The 23,728-nt window shown below is 35.6% G+C and overlaps 1 protein-coding gene across 1 annotated transcript; it reads right to left on the bottom strand.

Moving 5' to 3' along the window:
• Window positions 1-18,369: 18,369 nt before the first annotated feature.
• LOC116255431 (sedoheptulose-1,7-bisphosphatase, chloroplastic) lies at window positions 18,370-21,717 on the bottom strand. The gene is made up of 8 exons (XM_031631251.2): window positions 21,435-21,717; window positions 21,166-21,297; window positions 20,843-21,028; window positions 20,350-20,431; window positions 20,043-20,264; window positions 19,772-19,872; window positions 19,044-19,115; window positions 18,370-18,810 (listed from the first exon to the last, which is right to left on the bottom strand). The coding sequence occupies exons 1-8, from the start codon at window positions 21,543-21,545 to the stop codon at window positions 18,529-18,531; spliced, it is 1,188 nt and encodes a 395-aa protein (XP_031487111.1). The 5' UTR covers window positions 21,546-21,717; the 3' UTR covers window positions 18,370-18,528.
• Between the last annotated feature and the right edge of the window lie 2,011 nt (window positions 21,718-23,728).

Raw genomic sequence — 23,728 nt, 5'->3', positions numbered from 1 at the left:
CCAAGGCAGGTTCATGGAGCACTTAACTTTATCAGAGGCAGGTTCATGGAACACTTAACTTTACCCGAGGCAGGTTCATGGAGCACTTAACTTTCATGAGCTTCCCCAATTTTTGTATAGATAGATTTACCAAACACTAACTTTACACTAACAAAGTAATCCAGCTACATGCTGTTTGGCAATGAGAACTACTTGCTACTGTTTTACTGATCTGCCCAAAAGTGGGATCATATTCATAACAACCACTAAAGTTACCAAATGAGTTGAAAGTAAAAGATTGGTAGCTGAGGTAACGCCAATGAACACCTTAGAGAACGGAAAAATTAAGCTCGCACCATTTATAGTAAAGAAAGACGCAGAAAGAAATGAAATGAAAAACTTGGCTGTCCATATTCATGGAGTACAGGGACAACCCAAACAGAGGCTTGCTTAGCTAAAACCTTGTAGTCATCTTCGTCAGTTAACCAATTAGAGAGAAAGAACAACTTAGCAAAATAGTAACCCCATCACGAAATAATTGCCATGCATTGCCTTTGATAAGTTACTCAGGGACTCCTAACATTACAGATGTATACAGTGAATGCTTTGAGAAAATTGGTTTTTCATATCGAATCTGCCTTTTTAACTCAGTAGTTCTGACAGAAAATCATATGTAGACATAATGACCTGCAGAAAGATATGATGGTGATATTTTTGGTGCATGAGCAGCCAACAAAGGGAACATACACGCAGTTTGGTGATTTGGAACCTTACTTTCTTTGAGATACGTTGCTTGGGCTTCCGTGCCATGAACAGTTCAATAGTTTGATGGGAAACATTCTCCAAAATCACAAAGCAAATAAATTGATGAATGCACTCAAACATGCCGGCCAAACAAGGATGGTTTCAACCTTCATAAGCACTTAGTAACAGGAACTTTGCGTTTGCAACTCACGCTTTATTGAACACTACATTAATGTTTCACAAATCTGTTTGCCAAATTTTTCAATTTGAGGAACATATTCGCAAGACACTAACAAAGTGTTTCTATCATCGAACGACCCCTAATGACACTTACTTGAATATCCACCTCTTAAGCTTTATCAGCTTTAATACTTGAGCAAAACTGAATTAGCCGGGCACACATATGGCCAGGACATGATATGTCCCTTATTTTGAAGTGTATAAAATGACATGAAAGCAGGAGAAAGGTAATAATAGTACATACACACAGAGAGAAAGAGAGAGAGAGTGTGTGTGTAAACAGTCATTCAGCCATTTAATCAGGATCATTCATGTGAAGCAATATGGAAGGTTAAGAAGGTTAAGAGAACAATAAAAGAAAAAAGTGTGAACTAATACTAAATTACAAAAGTACCCATAATCTTTTTTCTTTGTATTTTTCTTAACTATCCATTATATATATATATATATATATATATATATATATATATATATATATAGATATATAACTTTTACTAAATTACAAAAGTACCCATAATCTTTTTTCTTTGTATTTTTCTTAACTATCTATATATATATATATATATATATATATATATATATATATATATTGTGTTGTATACCGACACTAAAACGGTGCATTCATCTACAGTGACAGGCACCAACCGCCAGCCAGAATTATAGATGAGAAAATGACTACACTTGAGTTCCAAATTACCTCGACACATGAATACCAAGTTGAGCTGTCGTAGATGTTGATATTTAGTGCCCAGGCAACTTCCAACAAGTATATTAATATTCAATTCAAAAGTGAATTGATTGCCATTGGACTGTAAGTGATCAAAGCTGGAGCCCCAGTGCAGACTTTTGGATTTTAGTTTGTTGCTAGCATCTATTGAGGCCTCCACATAAAGAAGGACGACAGAGATCTTTCTACATGAATGGATTAAAATAAATATTTGTGTATGTTAAGTGCATATATATAATTAATATAAAGGAAAAGGATTCGTTCCTTTTACGCAGTTTGCAACCGTTAACTAATGGGCTTAACTGTCAAAGTAATGCATTACCATACTTCTTCTATGTCACATGGACTTTTCAAAAAGCATTCTTGGTGCGGGGCTCAGATTCGCACCCCAACCGAACTCTATGTTATTTTCTTTAAAAAACAAATTTCCTTCTTTGTTTTTTTTCTCTATTTCCTTCTCTTTCTTTATTTAAGGTAAAAAAAAAGACAAATTAAGCTAAGAAACAACTATATATATATATATATATATATCATGGATTTCAAATCTAGAGTAATCATAGGCATCCTGAAAGCTTGCGTTCCGCTTTCCAGTACTTAGTATAGAAAACAAAGTTTGACCCCATGCAGAGAGAGCTCTCCTGTGTCTGTTTCTCATGCATTAATTAAGAGATCTATGATTGAGATTGTAGGGTTTGCATGACACATATGGATCACACATAACTGACCTTATCCATGAGTGATAATGAACAAGATAATTTGGTCCCCGAGAAAATTAAAAAATTTAACCAATAGGAACCCTAGCTAGCTCAGATTTGCTTCCATAGATTCTCATCCATTGAAAAACCTTATCATGTCGCCTTCATTTAATGTTGTGAAATATTGATCGAATCGTGTTTTCCCTGCATTAATTGAGAACATGCAATTAGCTACGTGGATGCTCTTTCTATCATTTATGCACATAATAAAACAGGAAGAGCTATCTAAGGAGTTGCACTATGTTTGTGTGTTTTTTTGTGTTGTAACAGTGTTTAGTTGTTTTCTAGAGTTGACTGCTTTGGAAAGCTCAGTTTGTGGACCAAAGGGAAGTTGGGATATATATATATATATATATATATATAAGTTGGTAAAGCCAGTTCATTTGGGTAAGATACAAAAACTAGACCTATTAAAATTAATCATTAAAATATTTATTTTACAATCTAACCTTATAGATATGATCTTCAAAGTGATTTGATGAGAAACATATATTAAGTTAGTTGCTTTCTTACTTAAATAATGTTTTTTTAATAGTAAAAAAAAGAACCACTCGTATGCCATCAAAATTTTGATAGTATAAAGATCAATTATTTTTATAAAAATGCCTTATATTGAAACTTGATTTAAACCAAATTAGTGTTTATAAACACATTCTAGGTTCACATTTTCTGTAAAAAAAATTTAGCATGAATTTAGGGGGTTTGGTTTTTATCCTTTACCCAAGTGGTCTGGTGTGTATATATATGAGATAATCCTGCAATAACAAGATATCTGACAAAGTTTCAATTAAATTTTATGTAATATGAGAGAACAATAAAAGATAAGTAATAAGAAATTAAATGAATTGATCATCGAAATATTGAAGTACATAAGGAGTCTAACTAATATTTTGTTTTTAATCAAAAGTGTAACTAATTTCCAAGCAAGTGAAATTTCTAGGGATTTTTTTTTTTACAAAGTTTGCAATCACTATGATGTCGACCACTTGAACTGCCTGGAGCAATTCTACGTTCTGCACATAGTAACTGAATGTTCTAAGCATTAAATATCGATCGATCAACACCAAAAAATTAAATCTGTCAGGATCATTCTCATGATTGTTTCCTTAGGAATATTAAAAAAATATGAAACAAAGAAAACTTGCAGCAAAAATTTTTTGATCGGCTAAGGACCATCGCCCGTTTCTTGTGTATCAACTCAAAAAAAGGAAAAATATTTGGCACCATGGTCATGGTGATGAGACATCTCCTGTGACTGCCACTGCTCGTAATATCAAGTTTATTAGCTTTGTTGAAGAAGAAGAAGAAGATAAGAGGCCGGCTAGCTTCTCGTCTTGATCTGTGGGCAAGAGTATACAGCTAGCACAGATGGGATATGTTGAGATCCAAATTTGTGGATGTTTTGCTTCCAAGTCTCTTCTTGAGGATATGACGGAGGAAAGACAGCGACACATCAACCAACAATCATTGATTGCATGGAAAAGTGAAAAAAATCCCTTACTTCTTCTTCTATCCCTATCTTTTGTTGGTTCCAAATCTCTCTCTCTCTCTCTCTCTCTCTCTCTATATATATATATATATATATATATATATATATATATATATATATATATATATATATATATATATATATATATATATATATATATCTGCAAGCTTCTGCTCCTCCAGTATGAAGAAACGGTTGGCACATGCTTTCTGGCGCAAAGATCCAAGAGTATCTGAAGCATTCTCATAATGAGGGGGCTCCAACATGTGCTTTGCACGGCGTCACTGTCGATGTTGGGAACTAGTGTCGCATCACTTGAACAAAACTGAATTCTTTCTCGAGCCATGCAAAGAAAACCGGTCTCACACTGTGGTGTGGCAACAAATTACGCGAAAAAAAGGAAAAAGATACTTTGAAGAGAAAAAAATATAAGTATAATTTCGCAACCCTCGTTCATTCAGTAAAATAAGCTAAGTCTCATCACAAGCTAAGTCTCATATATATTGGTAGTTTTCTAAATATATATCATATTCATGTCAAGGTAAAACAGAAGTTTAAATAGTGTTTTATGTTTTTTCAAATGATAAAGATTAAGAGCTCTGAAGCTGGTTCCGCCCTGTGCACAAAAAAAAGTGTAGTAAAGACATAATAACCATAATACCCCCTGATCAGTAAAAAAAGAAGCCTTCTATAAAAATAAAGAAAGGTAGTGAAAAAAGTTAAAAGTCCAAAAAAATTAATATTTCTTTTTGAAAAATCTCAAAAGAATCCCAGCATCCCCTTTTTTTTGTGCATACCCATTGCGTGCACCACTCTGGTGTACACAACTCACTCTCCAAGAACTTAGTAACTTAAACTTCTTTTTTACTACATTTTTCTTTCGGCCTCAGGAATTGATGTATAAAAGATACATTATATTTTTGGGTACCAAAACTTGTTGTTTTATCAATCAAAGAGAAATCTATGGTTGTCGTGGATATTACAATAGATTATTGCTATAGATTGTAAGATTCAAATTGCATGATGTTGACAAGTCATTTCCATAGTGTTACTTAGGGCTTTGACAATTTTTAGGCCCCTTTGTGAGAAATGAAAAGACTTTGTTGGCCTTTGCCTAATGTGGCATTTGATAGGAGAACAGATAAAGGAAAACCTCACGCTTGAAAGGCCATGCAAACACAAGGTCCTTTTCTACTCCTTCCTCTAGAAGAGAAAAATGTTGGAGCAGGAATTAATATAAACTTGGATAAGGACATCACAAATATACAAGGAAGGTAGTTTGTTTAACTCTTCTTCAATCACAAGTTCAAACCTTGTTGGGATTCTCTTTGTTCACCATATGACCAGGGGAGGGTGCTAATCTCATAGATGTCGTTTGCATGAACAATGTGATACAATGGGCTATCAGGGTGTGCACCGACAGTTCTCCTTGGTTCGAAACAAGTACCTTGCTAGGAACAGTCAGTCATGTACTTACGCATGTCAACGGATCAGATTCGAATCAGATATATCCTTAGTCATATCCGTTTTTTCAGATATTCATATATTAGGATTCGAATTGGGATTCAAATTCGAACAAAGAAAAGTCATATCTGAATCTGAATCCAAAATCTGATTTTACAATTTGATTTTTATATTTATATCTAAATCCAAATTTTGAACCGGATTTTGCTCATTTTCAAAATTTAATAGCATTAGATACAGGATATTTGTCTAAAAATGAATCTGATCCGAATCCATATCTGAATCCAATCGGATATTTGTTTATATCCAAGTGCGAACCCTATTGGATGCCATTTATTAAATCCGAATCCATCAGATTTCTTAATCAGATATTAGATTTTTTTCATATCCAATTTTTTCGGATCACTTCGGTCGGATACCCAATTCAAATCGGACATATTGAAATCCCTACTTGTACTACTAAATCATATGACAAACATTCGACTTCTTGGAAAGTTAGGCACCTATTGAATTGGAGGATTGACAATGGCAAGAAGATCCATTTCTTGCATGAACCATTGGGTTTTGAAATCATAAGCTTCCTCGACTAGGGGAGCACTACAGTAAAATGAAACAATATATTCACCTTTCTTACCAGCAGATGATTGTCATATGATTTAGTAGTACAAGTAGGGATTTCAATAGGTGCCTAACTTTCCAAGAAGTCGAATAAACTATGAAAATGGTAGAGGGAAGCCAAGGGTCCCGAATGATTGAAGTAGCAAACAAAGCTAGATATCCTTCTTTTGGTTGAGGGATGTTAGTGGCAGCTATATAAACTATGAAAATGGTAGAGGGAAGCCAAGGGTCCCGAATGATTGAAGTAGCAAACAAAGCTAGATATCCTTCTTTTGGTTGGAGTTGTTAGCTATTTCTTCACCTAAGAGTCGCACATCCTCCCCAACATTTGTAGAACTGTTGTATTGGAATCGCCTGATTCAATGCCTGCTTTTGTTCCTAAGTTTCCAAGTCTTACCCACAATTAGTGAAGGTATCATTTTCCATAGCTCAGAGAGCCACCTCTCTTATAGGCAGTGGACGTCCACTTCAAGACTTTATCACTAAGTTCAAGGTAATCATGATGGATCTATGAAACTTGGTTCCAAAAAAAAATTCTGCACCTGTTTCGCATAATCGCATTTGGTGAAGAGGAGGTTGATTGTTTCTTCGTCTTTTACTTAAGATAACATCATGGTTTGCAAGTTGAATGCCAAACCTACGAGTCTGCGACTACCAACTTGCACTTGATTCATCAATCGCTGCATCAAATGCACATAAACGAAGATGAAGATGTCCTTTGTTGGGGCTCACAAGTGGTCTCTACCCTTAGCAGCAGGGACATGATCAAAGTGAAACACTATCAGGAAAATTGGAGGAAGCAAATTTGGGAAAATTGGAGGAAGCAAATTTGGGAAAATAGGCGGCCGTCTAGTATGAATTGGTTTCTCTTCCAAACAATTAAAGATGGCTTATGACTATTGACAGACTCGATAGGTTTGGCATTCAACTTGCAAACCATGATGTTATCTTAAGTAAAAGACGAAGAAACAATCAACCTCCTCTTCACCAAATGCGATTATGCGAAACAGGTGCAGAATTTTTTTTTGGAACCAAGTTTCATAGATCCATCATGATTACCTTGAACTTAGTGATAAAGTCTTGAAGTGGACGTCCACTGCCTATAAGAGAGGTGGCTCTCTGAGCTATGGAAAATGATACCTTCACTAATTGTGGGTAAGACTTGGAAACTTAGGAACAAAAGCAGGCATTGAATCAGGCGATTCCAATACAACAGTTCTACAAATGTTGGGGAGGATGTGCGACTCTTAGGTGAAGAAATAGCTAACAACTCCAACCAAAAGAAGGATATCTAGCTTTGTTTGCTACTTCAATCATTCGGGACCCTTGGCTTCCCTCTACCATTTTCATAGTTTATATAGCTGCCACTAACAGTAGAGGAGGTGTGAAATTACCTTTTGCTATCACCTCACAAGGATCAGATCATTAGATGTGGGCTTGTCCATAAACAGTGCAATGGAGTTATAACTTGTGGAAGATATCATATTAATGAAGTCACATTTCTAAGAAGAAAAATCATTCTAGTTCTTAACTCAAGAGAATGGAGAGATAGACTCAAGGTTTGCCTCAGAAAGCCTTCCAATAAAATGTACGGAATACTCAAGGAAAAATTTTGTGATGATTTACGATTTTAACCCTGCCATTAATGCAGCTTGTTCTTAAGCCATATTTTCCGAACTATTAGGGCACCCTCCTACCACATTTTCTTTCTGTAAGATGATTGTAAATTATCACTTTATCTTTTGTTAATAAAGGATGGGGGCGATCCTCTAGTAGGTTTGCAGTGGAAGTCCAAATCATGGATATTATTCACTAACAAATGTGGAAGTTTGGTATAATAATCATCACCTAGTGGATGGAGAGATCGCTAGGGTTTGCTATCAATGGCTTTAGGGGACTATAAGAGTAAAAAGAACTGGGAGGTTTTTCTTTCTTTCAGTGCAAAAAGGGGAAAAGATGGGATATGTATTAAATATTAACTAATGTCGTCGACATTTCCTTCCATCGATTTCTAATGTTTAAAAAACATCCAAAACAACATAATCTAGTGGCTTCTTCAATGTGAATCTCCATACCTTTTAACAAACTCTTAAGGTATACAATCTCCATAATTATAGTAGGCATAACTTGATATTCCGCTTCAGTGGAGGATAGTAAGATTTTATTTTGTTTCTACAACACCACAAGATCATTGACTTAGCTAAAAACATACAAAATCCAATGGTAAAATGTCTATTATTTGGGTATCCACACTAATCAGCATGAGTATATTATATTAAGGATGAGGATGATAAGAATAACCCTTTATTTATAGTATTCTTAATGTATCAAATGGTCCTCATCACTGCCCCCATATGTATAGATGTTGGTACCTGATGAAACTAACTCTCAATGCGAACAACATGAGCCCTAATAATATTAGGTAGATCAAACTTCTAATCAGCTGTGGATATGGAGTATGATTCTCCAATGGTTCGCTATCACATGGTTTCATCTTATTCTCAAAAGCTTCAGGTGTCTCAACAACTTTATCATTTATTAGTTAAGGCCTATCTATCAAATCATTTGCAAATTTGATTTGTGAAAGTAAATAACCTTTTCTGCTATATGCAACTACAATACTCAAAAATAAGTAAAAAACCTCAAGTCAATCATTTCAAACTCATTTTTTAAAAAGCATTTGACATGCTTAATGTCATGATCATCATTTCCAATAATAATCATATCAAAATAATAAATGGTTATACCAGCAAAAGTATGTTGAATAAGCATAGTTGTACCAGAGTAACAAGATCTAAACCCTTAATCAAACATTACCTTACTGAATCTATCATCTTACATGTATACTTTAGGTCATACAATGTTTTCTTAAGGTATAAAACCTTACTTTTAGGTATTTAATAATCAGATAGAGTGTCCATATAGACTTCCTCACTAAGATACATCCATTTGGAAAATAATCTAATTTTTAATAGACGCAACTGTAATTAACGTCATAATTGTAGTCATTCAAGTAACACTGCAAAGGTTTCCTTATAGTGTACATCACACTCTTGGGTAAGCCCATTACCCACTTATCTAGTTTTATGTCTTTCAAGTAATCCATCATTTTTTGTTTTGACTTTGTAGACCCATCTACAACCTATAGTCTTTTTACCTACTCGTAAACCTATTATTACTTAGGTCCTACATTTTTTAAATGTTTCAAGTTCAGCTTTCATGACATTAGCACAATGAAGTTGGCTTTGAGCTTGTGCAAATGAAGTATGTTCTACATAGGAATGAATAGCTAAAAGGAAGTCTAATACCTATGAAAAGAGATTCATATAGAAAACAAAACTTTGTGTTGTCTTATAGTTTTATTAAATATTTTAAAAGTATGTTCAATTTCTACATTATTTTGCTCAATAGGTTGATCTCTTCTTCTATAGGTAAAAAACTTCCTAACTGTCTCATTTTCTAATGTAACATCTTCATATTCGTATACAATATTATTTTCACCGTTAAAACATTTATCATGACTACCTTCAAAACATTTGTCATCATCAATTAACTTAAAAAGAAAAATATAATCGTCACACTTGGATTCATCTCCCTCAAAGTCCTTTTCATTTTCGATAAAAACAACATATCTTGTTACATATACTTTATCTCTTTCAAGATAACAAGATCTATACTCTTTTTGTGTTTAAGAAAACTAAAAAAACAAATTTAATTGTTTTGGATGAGAGATTACTATTTTTATAGGTCAAAATAAAATATTAATATCTGAAAACTTTTACCTGATTATAGTTATGCTTATGAAAATGAAAGATAATAGTAAAGTTCTAGAAGACATTCTATTTATCAAATATACAAAAGTGAGAGATGCTTAAGACCAAATTTTTTATGAACATTTTTTAGAACTGGAAGTGCTCTTGTAGTTTCAATTACATGTCGATGTTTCAGTAGTCTCATTTTGTTGAGATATTCAAGGGCAAGATCTTTGGTGAACAATATCATTTTCCTTCAAAAAGCATATGAAATCATTTGAAAGTTACCTCACTGCAGTCACTCCCCAAGGTTTTTTTTTAAATTAACATCAAATGAAGTCTTTGATCATATTGTAAAAAAATTTAAAGTGAAAGAAAACTCTAGGCTTATGTTTGAGAAAGTTTAGAGATATTATTGATGAATATCACATAATATCCCCCCCCCCCCATGTAACAGGAGTGGGTCCCCATACATCTGAATGCACCAATTGAAAATGAGTTTGTGAAACAAAAGTTTTTTCATTGAAGGATAAAGAGTTCATTTTTTGCTTTGATACAATCATATGACATTTTTTATACATGTCTTTTAAAAAGAGGGATACATTATATTTTTCTAAAGTTTGAATGCCTTAATATTTGATGCCAAAGATTTACATTGATTTTTCTTAAATAGATTATAAAAAGGTTTGGATAAGTCTAAACAATCTACATAACATAGATTCTCGCTTGTAATACATTTCTCAATCATATTCTTGAAAATTTGGCCATATATGAATCATTCAGTTCATGAGAAAGTTATGTCACAACCATGATCAGCTATTTGAGAAATAGACAAGAGATTAAGATCTAATTTGAAAATACATTTAATTTTGGTACATTAAAATTTTTTGAATTAAGTATTTTACCAATGTTTCCAACAAAGTCAATGGAAATAGGTGTTTCATTAGTGGCTTTACAAAAGAACAAGAATGATCATTGGTGCATTCAAATAAGAAGGGGCCTATGAAAGGACATATGAAAGGATGCTCTTGAGTCAAGAATCCAACAACACTCACTTAAGGATGTGGATGCAACCATGCCTCCCAATATTAGTTCTTTTCCTCCTTTTATGAAAAGTTGAAGTGCATTCAAAAGCTGAGCACTAACCATTTTGCTAAGGTCTAATGATGATCCATTATTGCTTTCTTAGTTTATGGCTTCAATAACTTTTACTCTTTTCAAACTTCTTCAATCTTAGACACTCAGGTTTTATGTGTCATTCCTCTTGGCAATGAATGCAAATGACTTCCTTAGTTCCTCTATATAGGTTTAATATGAGATCCGAGACGTGAAATTGCAAGTTCACTATGGAAAAGTTCAAATGATTCTTGCTATTTGCAATTCTATGACATTCAATTATAAAAGAAACATTAGATCGATAAAGCAAGGAAATACACCATCAAATTCTGGTTGTAAACCAATAACAAATTTATAAAGTTTTATTCTTTACATTTGTTTTTTTGTTTAGGATAACATCAAGTGGATCCACCCAATTTGGTTTAAACATAGTTATCTCATCCCACAATTGATCCACCTCGGCAACATTCTCTTTAATAGTTTTATTTTCTTGTTGAAGATTAATAATTTTGACTTAAATATTGTACATATAATCCATGTCCTTCAGGGTTTGTTTGATGTACAGGAAGAATTTAACGTGGTAAATTTACCATGGTAAATTTTTTTAGAAAAATTTATAGGATGAAATTTCTCCTTCTTTCAATCTAAGGCCCTATTTGATGCACAGGAAGAATTTAACATGGTAAATTTAACCATGTTTGATGCACATGAAGAATTTAACATGGTAAATTTAACAATGTTTGATGCACATGAAAAATTTTACGTGGTAAATTTAACATTAATTGTAAATTGATTCGGCTTAAGTCCATTCAGTTGCATATCATGCAAAAGTTTTAGTGCTGAATCATGAAAGCCAGATTGAATGAAATCCATGATTATCGAATTCCAGGAAACTATATCTCTTCCATCCATCTTACTGAGACCCATGATAACCTCTTCATACATCGATCTTCTCAGATAGCACCCCAACATGAAAGTCCAAGCAAAAATGTCCTTTTCAGGCATTTCGTCAAACAAGTGTTCTGCACTTCGGACTTCATCACAAGCGGCATAAAACCTGACCAACTTCATTCTCAAGCACGAGTTTCCATGGGAACCATTCACCACAATCTGTTGGTGGACTTGCTTTCCTTGTGCCAATGCCTTTGAGATGCAGCACCTTTGAAGGAGGCGATTGAATTTGGGAGGGAACGGAGGAGGTATGAAGCATGGTAAAGTGGAAGAAAACGACGGGGACCTCCCTTTCAGAGGGTGGGAGGCCAACAAAGTGGTCGGCATCATTGTAAAGAAGAGCACCTTCCGTATCTTTGCTGTAAGCGGGCGACGTCGGGAAAAGAGGGGAGGAACAAGAGAGCGAGAGAGGAGAGGAAGGAGAGAGCAAGATAACAGTGAGAGAAGAGAGGACCGACAAAGCGAGAGAAGAAAGAACAGCGACAGAGGAGAGGAACGAGAGAGCGAGAGAGGAAAGGCAGTGAGAGAGGAGAGGAACGAGAGAGTGAGAGAGGTGAGCCAGCGAGAGAGCGAGAGAGGTGAGGCAGCGAGCGAAAGAGGAAAGGGGAAGAAGGCCGTCGACGAAAAGGGAAAAGAGGGGAAAACGGACGTGAGACGGAAAAAAACGAGCGTGTGAAATGTCACCCGCTCACTTTAACAAAAAACGGGTGAAATTTCACGCTGTTTGGTACGGTGTGAGACGGGCGGGTGAAATTTCACCCGCTCATACAGATTTCACCCTTTCCTTCAAATTTCACCTGACAATCAAACAGGCCCTCATTGTGTGAATCTTTCTCAAAAATCTCATGCTTCATGTGCATGGTTGAATTTAGAAATTAGTCATCTAATTGCATTATAAGTGAAAGTTCAAGTAATAATGTTGTGATGACCAATCTTCTATTCATCCCATTTCTTTTCATAATCAGCCACATTCTCTTTTTCACTAACTTTTAATTCTTGGGCTTTACGGTCAACCAATTTAGTTAATATCAATTGAGGTTTTGTTTTGTTCGGACCAAATAATCCTTAAAGACCCTTACTTTTAATAAAATACTCCATGGTTTTAGCTCATTGAGCATAAGCTTGGGCATCGGGCCGGCCCGATAAGGGGTCGGGCTCAGGCCGGCTTCACACCCAAAACCCGGGCCCGGGCCCAGCCCGAGACTTAAAACCCAAGCCCGAGTCCGGCCTAGGCCCAGCCCGATTAAATTAAAAAATATATATTAAAAATATTATCGGGCCCACCCAGGCCTGCCCGATAATTGATTGGGCTGGTCCGGTGCCATTTTTTCAGGGCCCGAGTCGGGCCAGGTACTGGGTACCTGCCGGCAGCCCAGCCTAGTGCCCAAGCTTAGTTGAGCATAATTAATAGAAGTCAGTTTTCGAAAGGGAATTATGGAGACTTTTTCATCCATAATCCTTGAAAGGAATCATAAGACAACAAAAAGTGTTGAACTTAAAGTTTTTCGAGTAAATCTAGCTGCAAAGATTAATCAAGGTAGATGAAGTCCAGTTGTCGATATGAATCTCATCACTCCTCCTTCAACAATCGAATACATGGTGTATGGATCAATTTTATGTTGATCAATTTTCTAATATTAAGACTTTGCTTTATAATTAGAACATCCATTGTTTGGTTCATTTCTTAGTTGTTACAAAACATTTATTATGTTTGATGACATGAGTGTCTTAATTTACTAAATTCTCATATTTTATTGAAGCATTTTTCTCATAAATCATATGCCTTTAATTATTTGCACATTCTATTTCTATCTCTATACACTTTCATTTGTGACATGTGCTAAACATTATAACATGTGTTGAATGTTCTCCATTTGGTTCATTTGGTGAAAGTGGAGATATTGAATCTTCACATACTAATCATGGTGACAAATTATTTAGTTAACATAAGAAATTCTTTTGTGAAGTTTGTTATTATGTTTTGTTATGTAACTAGTGTTCGTTATTTGATATTTTGTGATAGATATAAGTAAATAAAAGTGAAAAACTAGATAAAAGAGTAAATGCTTGATGCATCCAAACTGAAAGATGAGAAGAAGCTAAAGGCGGAATGTAGTGAATTTGGTCAAGCTAACTACTCCTGAGGAGTAGGCTTTTTGGTTTTGTGTGTCTCATGGGTGCTTTTGGGCAGTTGAGTCTAATTTGCAACCATCTGTTTTTTTTTTTCTTTTAATATACTCAGCATTCCCCTTTTTTCTGTATACATTTTTATTTTAAATAGTTTCTTGGCACTAATATGGTCGGAGGCCTATACCCCAGCAATCCTTTCATTGCAAACATAAAGTCATGGCAGTAATAATGACTCACAGAATCATATGGCAACATATATGTTTAATGATTTTCTCATCGATTGAAATCAACATGATTCCTATTGTTATAGTTTGTTATTGTTCATTCAAATTTGCAATTAAGAAAGTATGCATTATATTCATTTTGTAAGCATAGTGTATTACGTAATTTTGTCACCATGTCATGATACTTTGTTTGTTGATATTTATATGTTAATGACATAATTTGTCACTAAAATGTATACTTTATATCCTTCAAAGGGGCACAGTAATGATGCATCAAAATCAAACGCCTGAGGAATGATGACTTCCTTGCGTATGTTCTTTTCTCTTTTTGTGTGTTTTGATATGATATCAAGAAAATATTGCTTGTTACAACAGCCTATTATGATAACTTTAATCAAATATTCTCTCTATTAATACTGTGGGGGTTGAAAACACGTTTTTAAACTATATTGTGGTCAGCTATGAAAGACAGAGCGAATTACATTTTACATCATGAATAAATGTGATCCATGTTAAGCTTTCGAAATATGTTAACTTATGCTATAAGGAACGGGTTATAAATATATTGGTAAGGTGGCATTTGTTAGCCTTGGATATTGTATTCGAGGTTGGATCTACTAGAGGGATCCAAGGTCTAACAAACAGCAGATCTCAAATCCATGGCTTTTAAATCCATCAAATAATGAAACATATGGATTTGATATGGGAGGGGAAGATGTCAGATTTAAGATCCATGCACAAAAAGCAAAGGTAGTGCAAGGTCTCCCGCCGTGGCCTTTATTCGGTGGGCTTCGCCATGGCAAAGCCAAAGATAGAATTGTCCGAATAAACAACAGGGAGAGAGAGAGAGAGAAAGAGAGTCGATGAAATGAAAATGCATAACAAAATTTGGAATTTGGAGACAAGAAGTCCCTTAAATACAAGAAAAAACTGCAAAAACAATTAAAGAGACAGAGAAAACGGACCTGAGAGAAGCAGATAGAGGGCTCTCTGTTACACTTGAAAAGAGGGCTTCAATGTACTCTCTTCTTTTCCACAGTAAAAGGGCTTCGAAGCCCTCATTCTTGGCAAAAAAATGGCCAGCCGGTTGAGATAGTGAGTCATGGCGTCAGGGTCTGTAAGGAGGTCCATGGTCACAATGTCTGTGGTCGTCGATTCCATGAGAGGTCGACCCTTGTCAGTGCTCATTGCGACAGGCTCTCTTGCACTTCGATCACCGAGGGAGGGTAGCATCAGCCGATCTCAACCGCCATGGCAACAGGCCTCATAGGTCTTCAAATCCCCTAAAGTGGCAGACGACAATATTAATAGATTATTACTATTTCATAAATCTGTCCCCAGAAATTGATGAAGATTCATCAAGTACCATATGCACTTCACGAATCAATTTCAATTTTTGAGACATTCATAAAATGGTAACGAAGTGTGTTAGTGTTCCCATTGCCAAGCAACTCTTATATCAAAACATGTTATGTTATGTGGAAAAAATCATTTTTGGGTCGTTATTGAATTAATAAATGTAAAACATGTTATGTCATGCAAAATGTAATAGGCATGATTTTATGCATTGTGTGACTTGGGATGTGAATTTGGCCCGTGACATGTGTATAATGACTCAGGTGCAATTGAAACTTTATTCTTAAAACAACGCGCATTTGTGTCGTTTAATGTTATGTTAAAAATATTATCATGAAATATTGATTCTGGAAACATGTACACATATATATGTACATGTATGTATATGTATGTACGTGTGTGTGTGTGTTTTCATGGTTTGTTGATTAATTTGGTCAATCATACATGTTCATGATGCTTTATGAGCAAACCGACTTGTATCATTCACACTTATGTTGATGTAAAAACTAGTTTTGCTGTGCTAATAGGTCTATAAGTTTTTGAATTTCTTTTATATAGGCTACATTAAGTCAGTAAGTATGAAAATTTTGATCATGATGCGTTTGCATATCCAAATTAACAAGTTACCTATTATGCATGTGCAAATTATTTAAATATGCATCAATTGTGTTTAAATCCCTTGGTGACCGAAATCCAAATCAAAAGTAAATCTGTAAATAAGTTAGATCTGCATCATGTGTTTAAATCTCTTGGCGATCCAAAGCCAATTCAAAAATAGAACTGTAAGTAGGTCACATGGACCTTCCATTGCATGGTCGAGATACAAATCTTAGTCCGTATTACATATTTGGCCCTAAATCCAACCATTTCATAACTTGTATTTCAAGTAGAACAACTTTTTTTCAAATAATATTGTGGACTCTAAATCCATTTCTGTAATTCAAATCCATTATGTCTATATATGACAAACTCATTATCTGGAAATAAGTGATTATTAGTGTTAAAAATTTAATTTGTAGAAAAACATACTTAATCCAAGCATAGGTTATAACAACCATTAAGTTGTTCTATGAATGTTTCATGGAATTCATGCACCCTGTTGGTACCTACGTGAATGCTAGCTAGACAGCACCACAAGATCTACCTACTCCAATCTGTAAATTCGCTGCTGTTCCAAAGAAACAGATTAAAACTTAGTGTTGAAGCAGAATGAAAGAGTATTCTTGTTTCTTCTGTTCTGATAAACGGCTCATTGAGGAGTCGTTTGGTAACAGTGATACTAAGTAAGTATCTCATAAATCTGTTCCGATAATTGGAGCAGATTCATTTCATTTTTGAGGCAGATTAGTGGAACACTCACTAAGTGTCCTTACTGCCAATGGATACAACAAAAAAAAAATCCAAGTTACGTCACGCAAATCTCTTAAAACAACTGGATTTTAACATTCCAAATTAATGTGCATTTTTGGTTCTTGAAGTATTTTTCTCTTTCTAAAACTGTGACACCAGATATTAAAAGTATCTCAAGGAAACATGTATGATGCAGCAGGTTAGAATTTAAACCGAACGCATGGTCGCTGATAACATATTGCTATGGGTAGGGATTCTTTTTTTTGTTTTTATCTTTTTATCTCTTTCTTTCTTTTTCTTTTTTTTCTTTTTTGTTTCCCCAACATACGAACCATCCTGGGGCAGCAAATTTGATTGAATGTCCTGAACATTTAATTCATAAAATATGTGACTGTTTGATCTTAATTGTTACATTTTAATTGTTATATTAAGATTAGGGATGTCAACGGATTGGATTCAAATTGGATATACTCTTAACTATATCTGTTTTTTCGGATATTCACATATTTGATTTGAATTCAAATTCAAATACAACAAGGAAAATTCATATCTACATTTGAATCCAAAATTTGATTTTATAATCCGAATCCGATTTTTACATTCATATTTAAATTGGAATCCGAATTTTGAACCGAATCTGCCAGATTTTCAAAATGTAAGAACATTGTACATAGAATATTTATTTAATCTGATCTGGATCCAAATTCAACTAGATATTTATACATATCCGAATACGAATCTCATCAGGTGTCACTTCTTAAATCCAAATCTGATTCAATTTCTTAATCGGATATTAAATTTTTTTTCATATCCGATTTTTTGGGAACAATTCAGTCAGATATCATATTCAATTCGGATATATTGATATCCCCAATTAAGATCCAAATACACATCCTATGCATGTTCGAACTGCCCATTCTAATTTGATGATTTGATTTTTATCAGTTTGTATTTTGAATTAGAATCCAATCCAGAACCAAATTCTACATATAGGTATTATGTTTTCATTACCCAACTGTGACCCTGTGTTAGACTCTACGTTGTTGGTACTTATTCGGGTTTGGAGGCCTTGCAATCATTGTCACATATATCGTATACGGATATTATACGGCGAGAAATTTCTCGATTATAATAAGGCAAAGTTGTATATCTCGAGAATATCTTGAAAAAATCTCAGCAAAATTTTTAAAAAAAATTAAACATTTAATAAATCCTAAAAATTATAAAAAAATAAAAAATACAAAAAGATGCTAAAAAACGCGTATAATACCCGTTTTTTTCACTTTTTTATTTTTTGGCATTTTTTAAAAAAAACGTGTCTAATTGCAGTTTTATACGGCTGACTTATTTCTTGGGTATTATACATGTTTTTTTTTCAAATAATACGCATCTTATGTGACAATACTTCCAAATGGTATCTGTTTGCACTCCGACTGTGAAGACATGGCCATTCATGTTCAGGAATAAATTCATCTTTGAATGGCTGAGTGCTGTAACTCGTTGTAGTATTCAACTTGAGATCTTCCAGTACAACACAAGATTCATTGCACCATTGTTTTACATTCAACCCACTAGGCAAAAATAAGTTGAAATAAAGAAGAGATGCTAGAAAGACTTCTTAACATGGGGAAAATTAAGCAGCTGCACCAACTGGTGTTCCAACCTTGAGCCTAGAGGATCCATACAAAGTTTCTTCAAATCGGATAATCTCGTTCTTCGATCCATACGCCACTTGGGTCCTGTCATCCAGATTCTCAATCACCCTATCCAGCACTGATTGCTTCCCATCACTACTGTAACCCCCTGCTTTCTCAACTAGAAAGCCCAATGGAGCAACCTCAAACAGCAGCCTTAGCTTCGCCTTTGAAGTTGGGGATGTGACATTTGTGAAGATACCTTTTTCCTTTACAATGATCTACAAGAAACATAACAGAATTCTGTTCACATTGGTTCTTGGAACAATGGAAAATGAATGAAGTAAATGGCTTGAATCAAGAGAAACAGAAGGCATGAAAGGGTGGATACTGACAGAAGTACATAAAAAAAAAAATCAAATTCACAAAACCAATTCACATCAATTACATCCCAAGAAATGAATACACAACTTCAAAGAAAAGCGCTCTACAATATTCAGCTGGAGAAGCATACCTGGTTGACATCAGGAACCATCCCTCCAGTGTATCTTAGTGTGTACTTTTCATTCACATAGTAGTTGATAAGCTGTAACGAGTTAAAAAGAACTTAAGATGAGAAAAGAGAGAGATATCATTGCCTCAATGTGAAGATTGTGTGACATTTTATCACCTAGAGGTACAGTTGCAGGCATAAGGTTGTTTGATGGGTCTACTGAAAAGAAAGGCACCCATGTGTATGTGAACGTGTGAGTGTGTTTGGATAAATGTGGAAATTCACAAAATTTTGCTACATTTTTACAAGTTTCTCCATACATGCTATACAACAATCAAGTAACATATAGTAATCAACAAATACAATGGTTCAAACGCGCAAGCAATATACTAATTAAGACTTGAAACTAATAGTAAAAAGGGATATGAAGCATTATAAAGCAGCTAAATCAATTACTTGTATGAGGAGTAAAGACTCATAAAGCTGACCTCATGCAATGAGGATAAAGGCTTTTGGGAAAAGGTTCGGTGAAGATGAAGATGAAGATGATGATGATGAACTAGATAGTCGACTAGTAGAAGATTTTGATGTGTTCATAAGAATAGATAAAATCATCCAGTTCTGGAGCAAGTTAGCTGCACCCAGGAATATCTTGTTCCAGTGGATAACACAGGGGTACAGCAAGAGTGGCCATGTTAGACAAGAAAACAGAACAATATTAGAAACAGAGAAAACAAATATGTAGCTACCTTTTGATACTCAGGGTTGTCAAAGGTGGCCCTCAGATTTCCTGGAGAGAACATCTTTCCTTCTCCAATTTGAGTGGTGTCTTTAACATGTTGCCATTTTCCTGCAAGCCAATTGTGGAGCTTCCCTTACTTTCAAATGAAAATTGGAGAAAAACTAGGAATCGTATGCAACCCTTAAATTGCCTGCATTTGTGCATGATATGGTAAAAACAAAGTAATATAACATACATAGAGAAGCAGCTGAACTAGCAATTGTAATGTGAATTTGCACCTTCATCAAGTAGCAAAAATTCATGCGTTCCAGGAATATCCTTAAGAGCAAGAACATAAGTTGTTCTTGGTCCATATATTCCCATGGCAGCAGCCGCTTGGTCTCTTCCTGTAATACCCGTCAATTTATCTCCAGGCCACACACCGAAGATTGTTCCGACTGTAAAGTTGGTATCAACGATGCTGGAGCCATCAAGGGGATCAAAAGCAACACTAAAGCCTCCTGTGATTGCCAAGGTTATTGTTATTCTTCTATCAGTAAAAGAAACAACCGTGGAAAACTAAAGTCTCATTGTGGTGCTTCAGACCTTCTGCAGGGCCCTCCATATCTTGGAGTTCCGGCTCTTCCTCTGAGCAGGCATACTTGCAGACGTGAGAGTACCTTAATGCCTAGGCGATGTTTCAAATGGGAAAAGGAATTAGTACTGTAGACCTTAGCCTGAATCAATTTAATTTTTTTTTAACATGAACAAGCAAATTTCTTACTTTGCAGATGCAATTTACCAGTAAACTATAATGCCAAAGGAATAAAAAGTTATAACCCACTTTTATTTTTCAGTTTGATTTTGTCTAAATGATCCATTCTTTGTGCAAGGAAGTACGCTTCTCGTTATTGTGCCTGAATTCCAAGAACTTGAGTTTCTTTGTAAATATGTTGAAAATTTTCTGAGCAAAGAAAAGCCAGTAATAGCTTCTGCGGAATACTGGTGGTAGCAGTGACGTTAAGATGGCCACGAATGATGATTGCTTAGTGATGGTGATGATGGCAGTGATCATGAAAATGGAGAAATTACAACTGACCTCGAAGAGCAGTTTGTCGGCAAGCAAGTCGACGGCGAGCTGTTCATCACCGAAGGTGTTAACACAGGCGGTGCCACCACAGGAAGCAGTTCTGACCTTGAAGGCTATGGTCCTCAGCGCTTCACCCATGCACACCAGCAGCCTCACCAGGTTCTTGTCCTCCGTTGACTTGTTCAGGAACTCTTCCTTCATTTTTCCCCAACACAGATCCACAAAACAAAACAGAAACTCAGCACCAACTATTTCGTCAACGATCAAAGGGAAAAACCAGCTGCAAACAACATCCATTAATGGTCAGTCAGAAAGAATATAGAGGTGCTTACCAAGCTGTCACCCAGCTCGCATCTGGTGATTTGCGCCGGCGAAGAGGACAACGGCCTTCCTTTCACTCTTGCCTGCAACTTCCTCACCGAATGTCGCAGAGGATCACCGTAGATCGAGCTCGATTTCAAGCTCTAAAGCAATTACAGTAAGTCATCAATATCATTCTTCTTTAGCTACCAACTAATGCATGCATACTCAGAGCTTCTGTAATTACAAGTTCAAATGCATGCGAGCATAAGACTGAATCTTTGAAGTATGGAATTGATACCCTGGCGTCAACGAGGCGGCGGAGGGAAGCAGAGGAAGCGAGCGCCGTCGACCGGCTCGAGGCGCCGGCAGAGAGCGTGACGTGAGTGGAAGAGATGACAGCAGTCTCCATTGCTGAACCAGAGAGAGAGAGAGAGAGAGAGAAAGAGAGAGACAGAGACACCTCCCCTGCACACACACGCACACACACACAAGGAGCGGTGGAGCAAAGCAAGCAAGTGATAAGCAGAGACACTTAAGCGCGCTTCAGCAGCTGCCATGTGTCATGCTAAAGGGGATAAAGGGAAGAAGCTCCGCCATTGCTCCTCCATCATCCAAACTTGTGGCCTCAAATTGAGGAGCTCCAGCAGTTGTCAGTCAATACGCAAGAACAAGGCCAGCAGAATTGGCCCATAAAAAGCGGGTCAGGTCGAGAACCATTTTTTATTAGGTCCGATGATCGGCAGCCTGAATTAATTTGGGTCCGTTTTAGTTTTTGGATCAGATATCGCTGTTTTCGAGAGACGAGGCCACACCGTTCTTCTTTCGTCTCCCTTTCCTCCCTCAAATTAAGGTTGCTTCGGGATTTGGGTGACTTATATAATACATCTTTTAACTTGTGCATTGCATGAAGAATCATCAAACACAACCAGTTAATCAAATTTTTGGATCAGATATGAATTTGTGTGATAAAAAAAATGAAGGCTGATCGTTTCGAACCCATTTGCAGCTATGTTTATCCATAGTGAGGGATGCAAACGGGTCGGATTTGAAACAGCCAAGTACAATACACAATGAGTGGGTTGGGAATTGCTATGGATAATCATAGTTTGCAAATCTGTGACTCGGACTCAGATAAGATAAGTAAATGACCACATCACTGGGTTAGACTTGTTGACTTAGCGAGTTGACTCATCAACTCGGTTGAGTTCTAAAATAACTACAATGGAAATCAATGCAGCTGAATCGGGCAAGTCAAGAGCGAGTCGGGCCAACCTCAACTCGTGGCTGGAACTTTTAGCTACCTGAGCTGACTCCCGAGTCAGCCCGGTGAGTTTGCCAACTATGGAGATAACCAGCAAGGTGGCAAATGAGTCGAATCCGATACCGGACTTGTTCCTGTTGCTGTATCGGTTCCAATTTTTGAGACAACCCCACTTGCATTTGGCCGTTTCGGGTCTTACAAAGATTAGGCTTTACATTATATTAACTTATGAAAATGATTTAATCATAGTGCATCGGCTCATCTATCCACCGTGGTGGAAATGATATAGGAGAATAAGGTTTTGAGAATCGTCACCCTTTTTTGGCTTATTTTCGACAAACAGACCTAAAAAATTTGGTCACGATAAGAAAAACCACAATCTTGTTTATGTTTTCGGAAGAATACTGCTACGTTTTTCCATTGTTGATGGTCCGGAAACTTATTTTTGATAATTATTGAGTTAGTAAAGTTTATATTTTTCCTTTTAAAATTAAAGTAAGAAATATACTTGACTTTGTTAATATGATTAGGTTTTTCTTGAATAACTTTAAAGACGTTTAAATGGAGAAAATATTTACATAATCATTTTGGATGTCAATAAAAAGTTTCAATATAGTTAATCATATAATAATATTATAAAATACAGTTAAATAGATAAAAACTAACCATAGCCACAAATATCGTTTACTGGTTCTAAATGGCGAGGTTTTGTGCAGTATAACGCAGAAAATTTGGGGAAAAACACTTGGCAAAAATTTTTTTTAAGAAAATAAATCTAAAGATAAAATGTAAAAATGTCAAGATAAAAATGAAGTGATAGAAAGTGGGGGAAAAGCGAGACAAAGGTGAAAAAGCTGCATTTTATTCGTTTTGTCATTTGGGTCATTTTCCTGGTTTATACGGCTAACCTAATTCTAAAGCATAAGATGGGATTTTTTTCGAAAAAAACGTGTTTGACTATGATACTAATTAATGAAAATTTGAAACTTTTTTATTAAGAGTACTTTTGAACTTTTGTCATATTAACTGGAGCTTAAGCCGTAATAACTTAGGTTTAATTAACAAAGGCTCGCTTTGAACAACGGTGCAAAACTTATGTTTCGAACAACTACTACATGAGATGTTCATCTTCAATTGCGATAGCAGGTAATCTCCACAAGGGTGATAATGCCAATTTCGGTAGTAATAATATCGTGTTGCCTTTCTGGCGTATCGGCAAAGAAGCTAAAAGGTAAGAGGGCTGATATAACTCCTTTAAGCCATCGGCCTGTACAGGACCTGTGTCGACCAAGTCAGTTTTTATACTGGGGCAACATGGCTGGTATTGGCCA

The sequence above is a fragment of the Nymphaea colorata genome, chromosome 6 (assembly GCF_008831285.2).
Source record: "Nymphaea colorata isolate Beijing-Zhang1983 chromosome 6, ASM883128v2, whole genome shotgun sequence".
NCBI classification, from domain to species: domain Eukaryota; kingdom Viridiplantae; phylum Streptophyta; class Magnoliopsida; order Nymphaeales; family Nymphaeaceae; genus Nymphaea; species Nymphaea colorata.
This window is presented reverse-complemented; position numbering and strand designations above follow the sequence as displayed.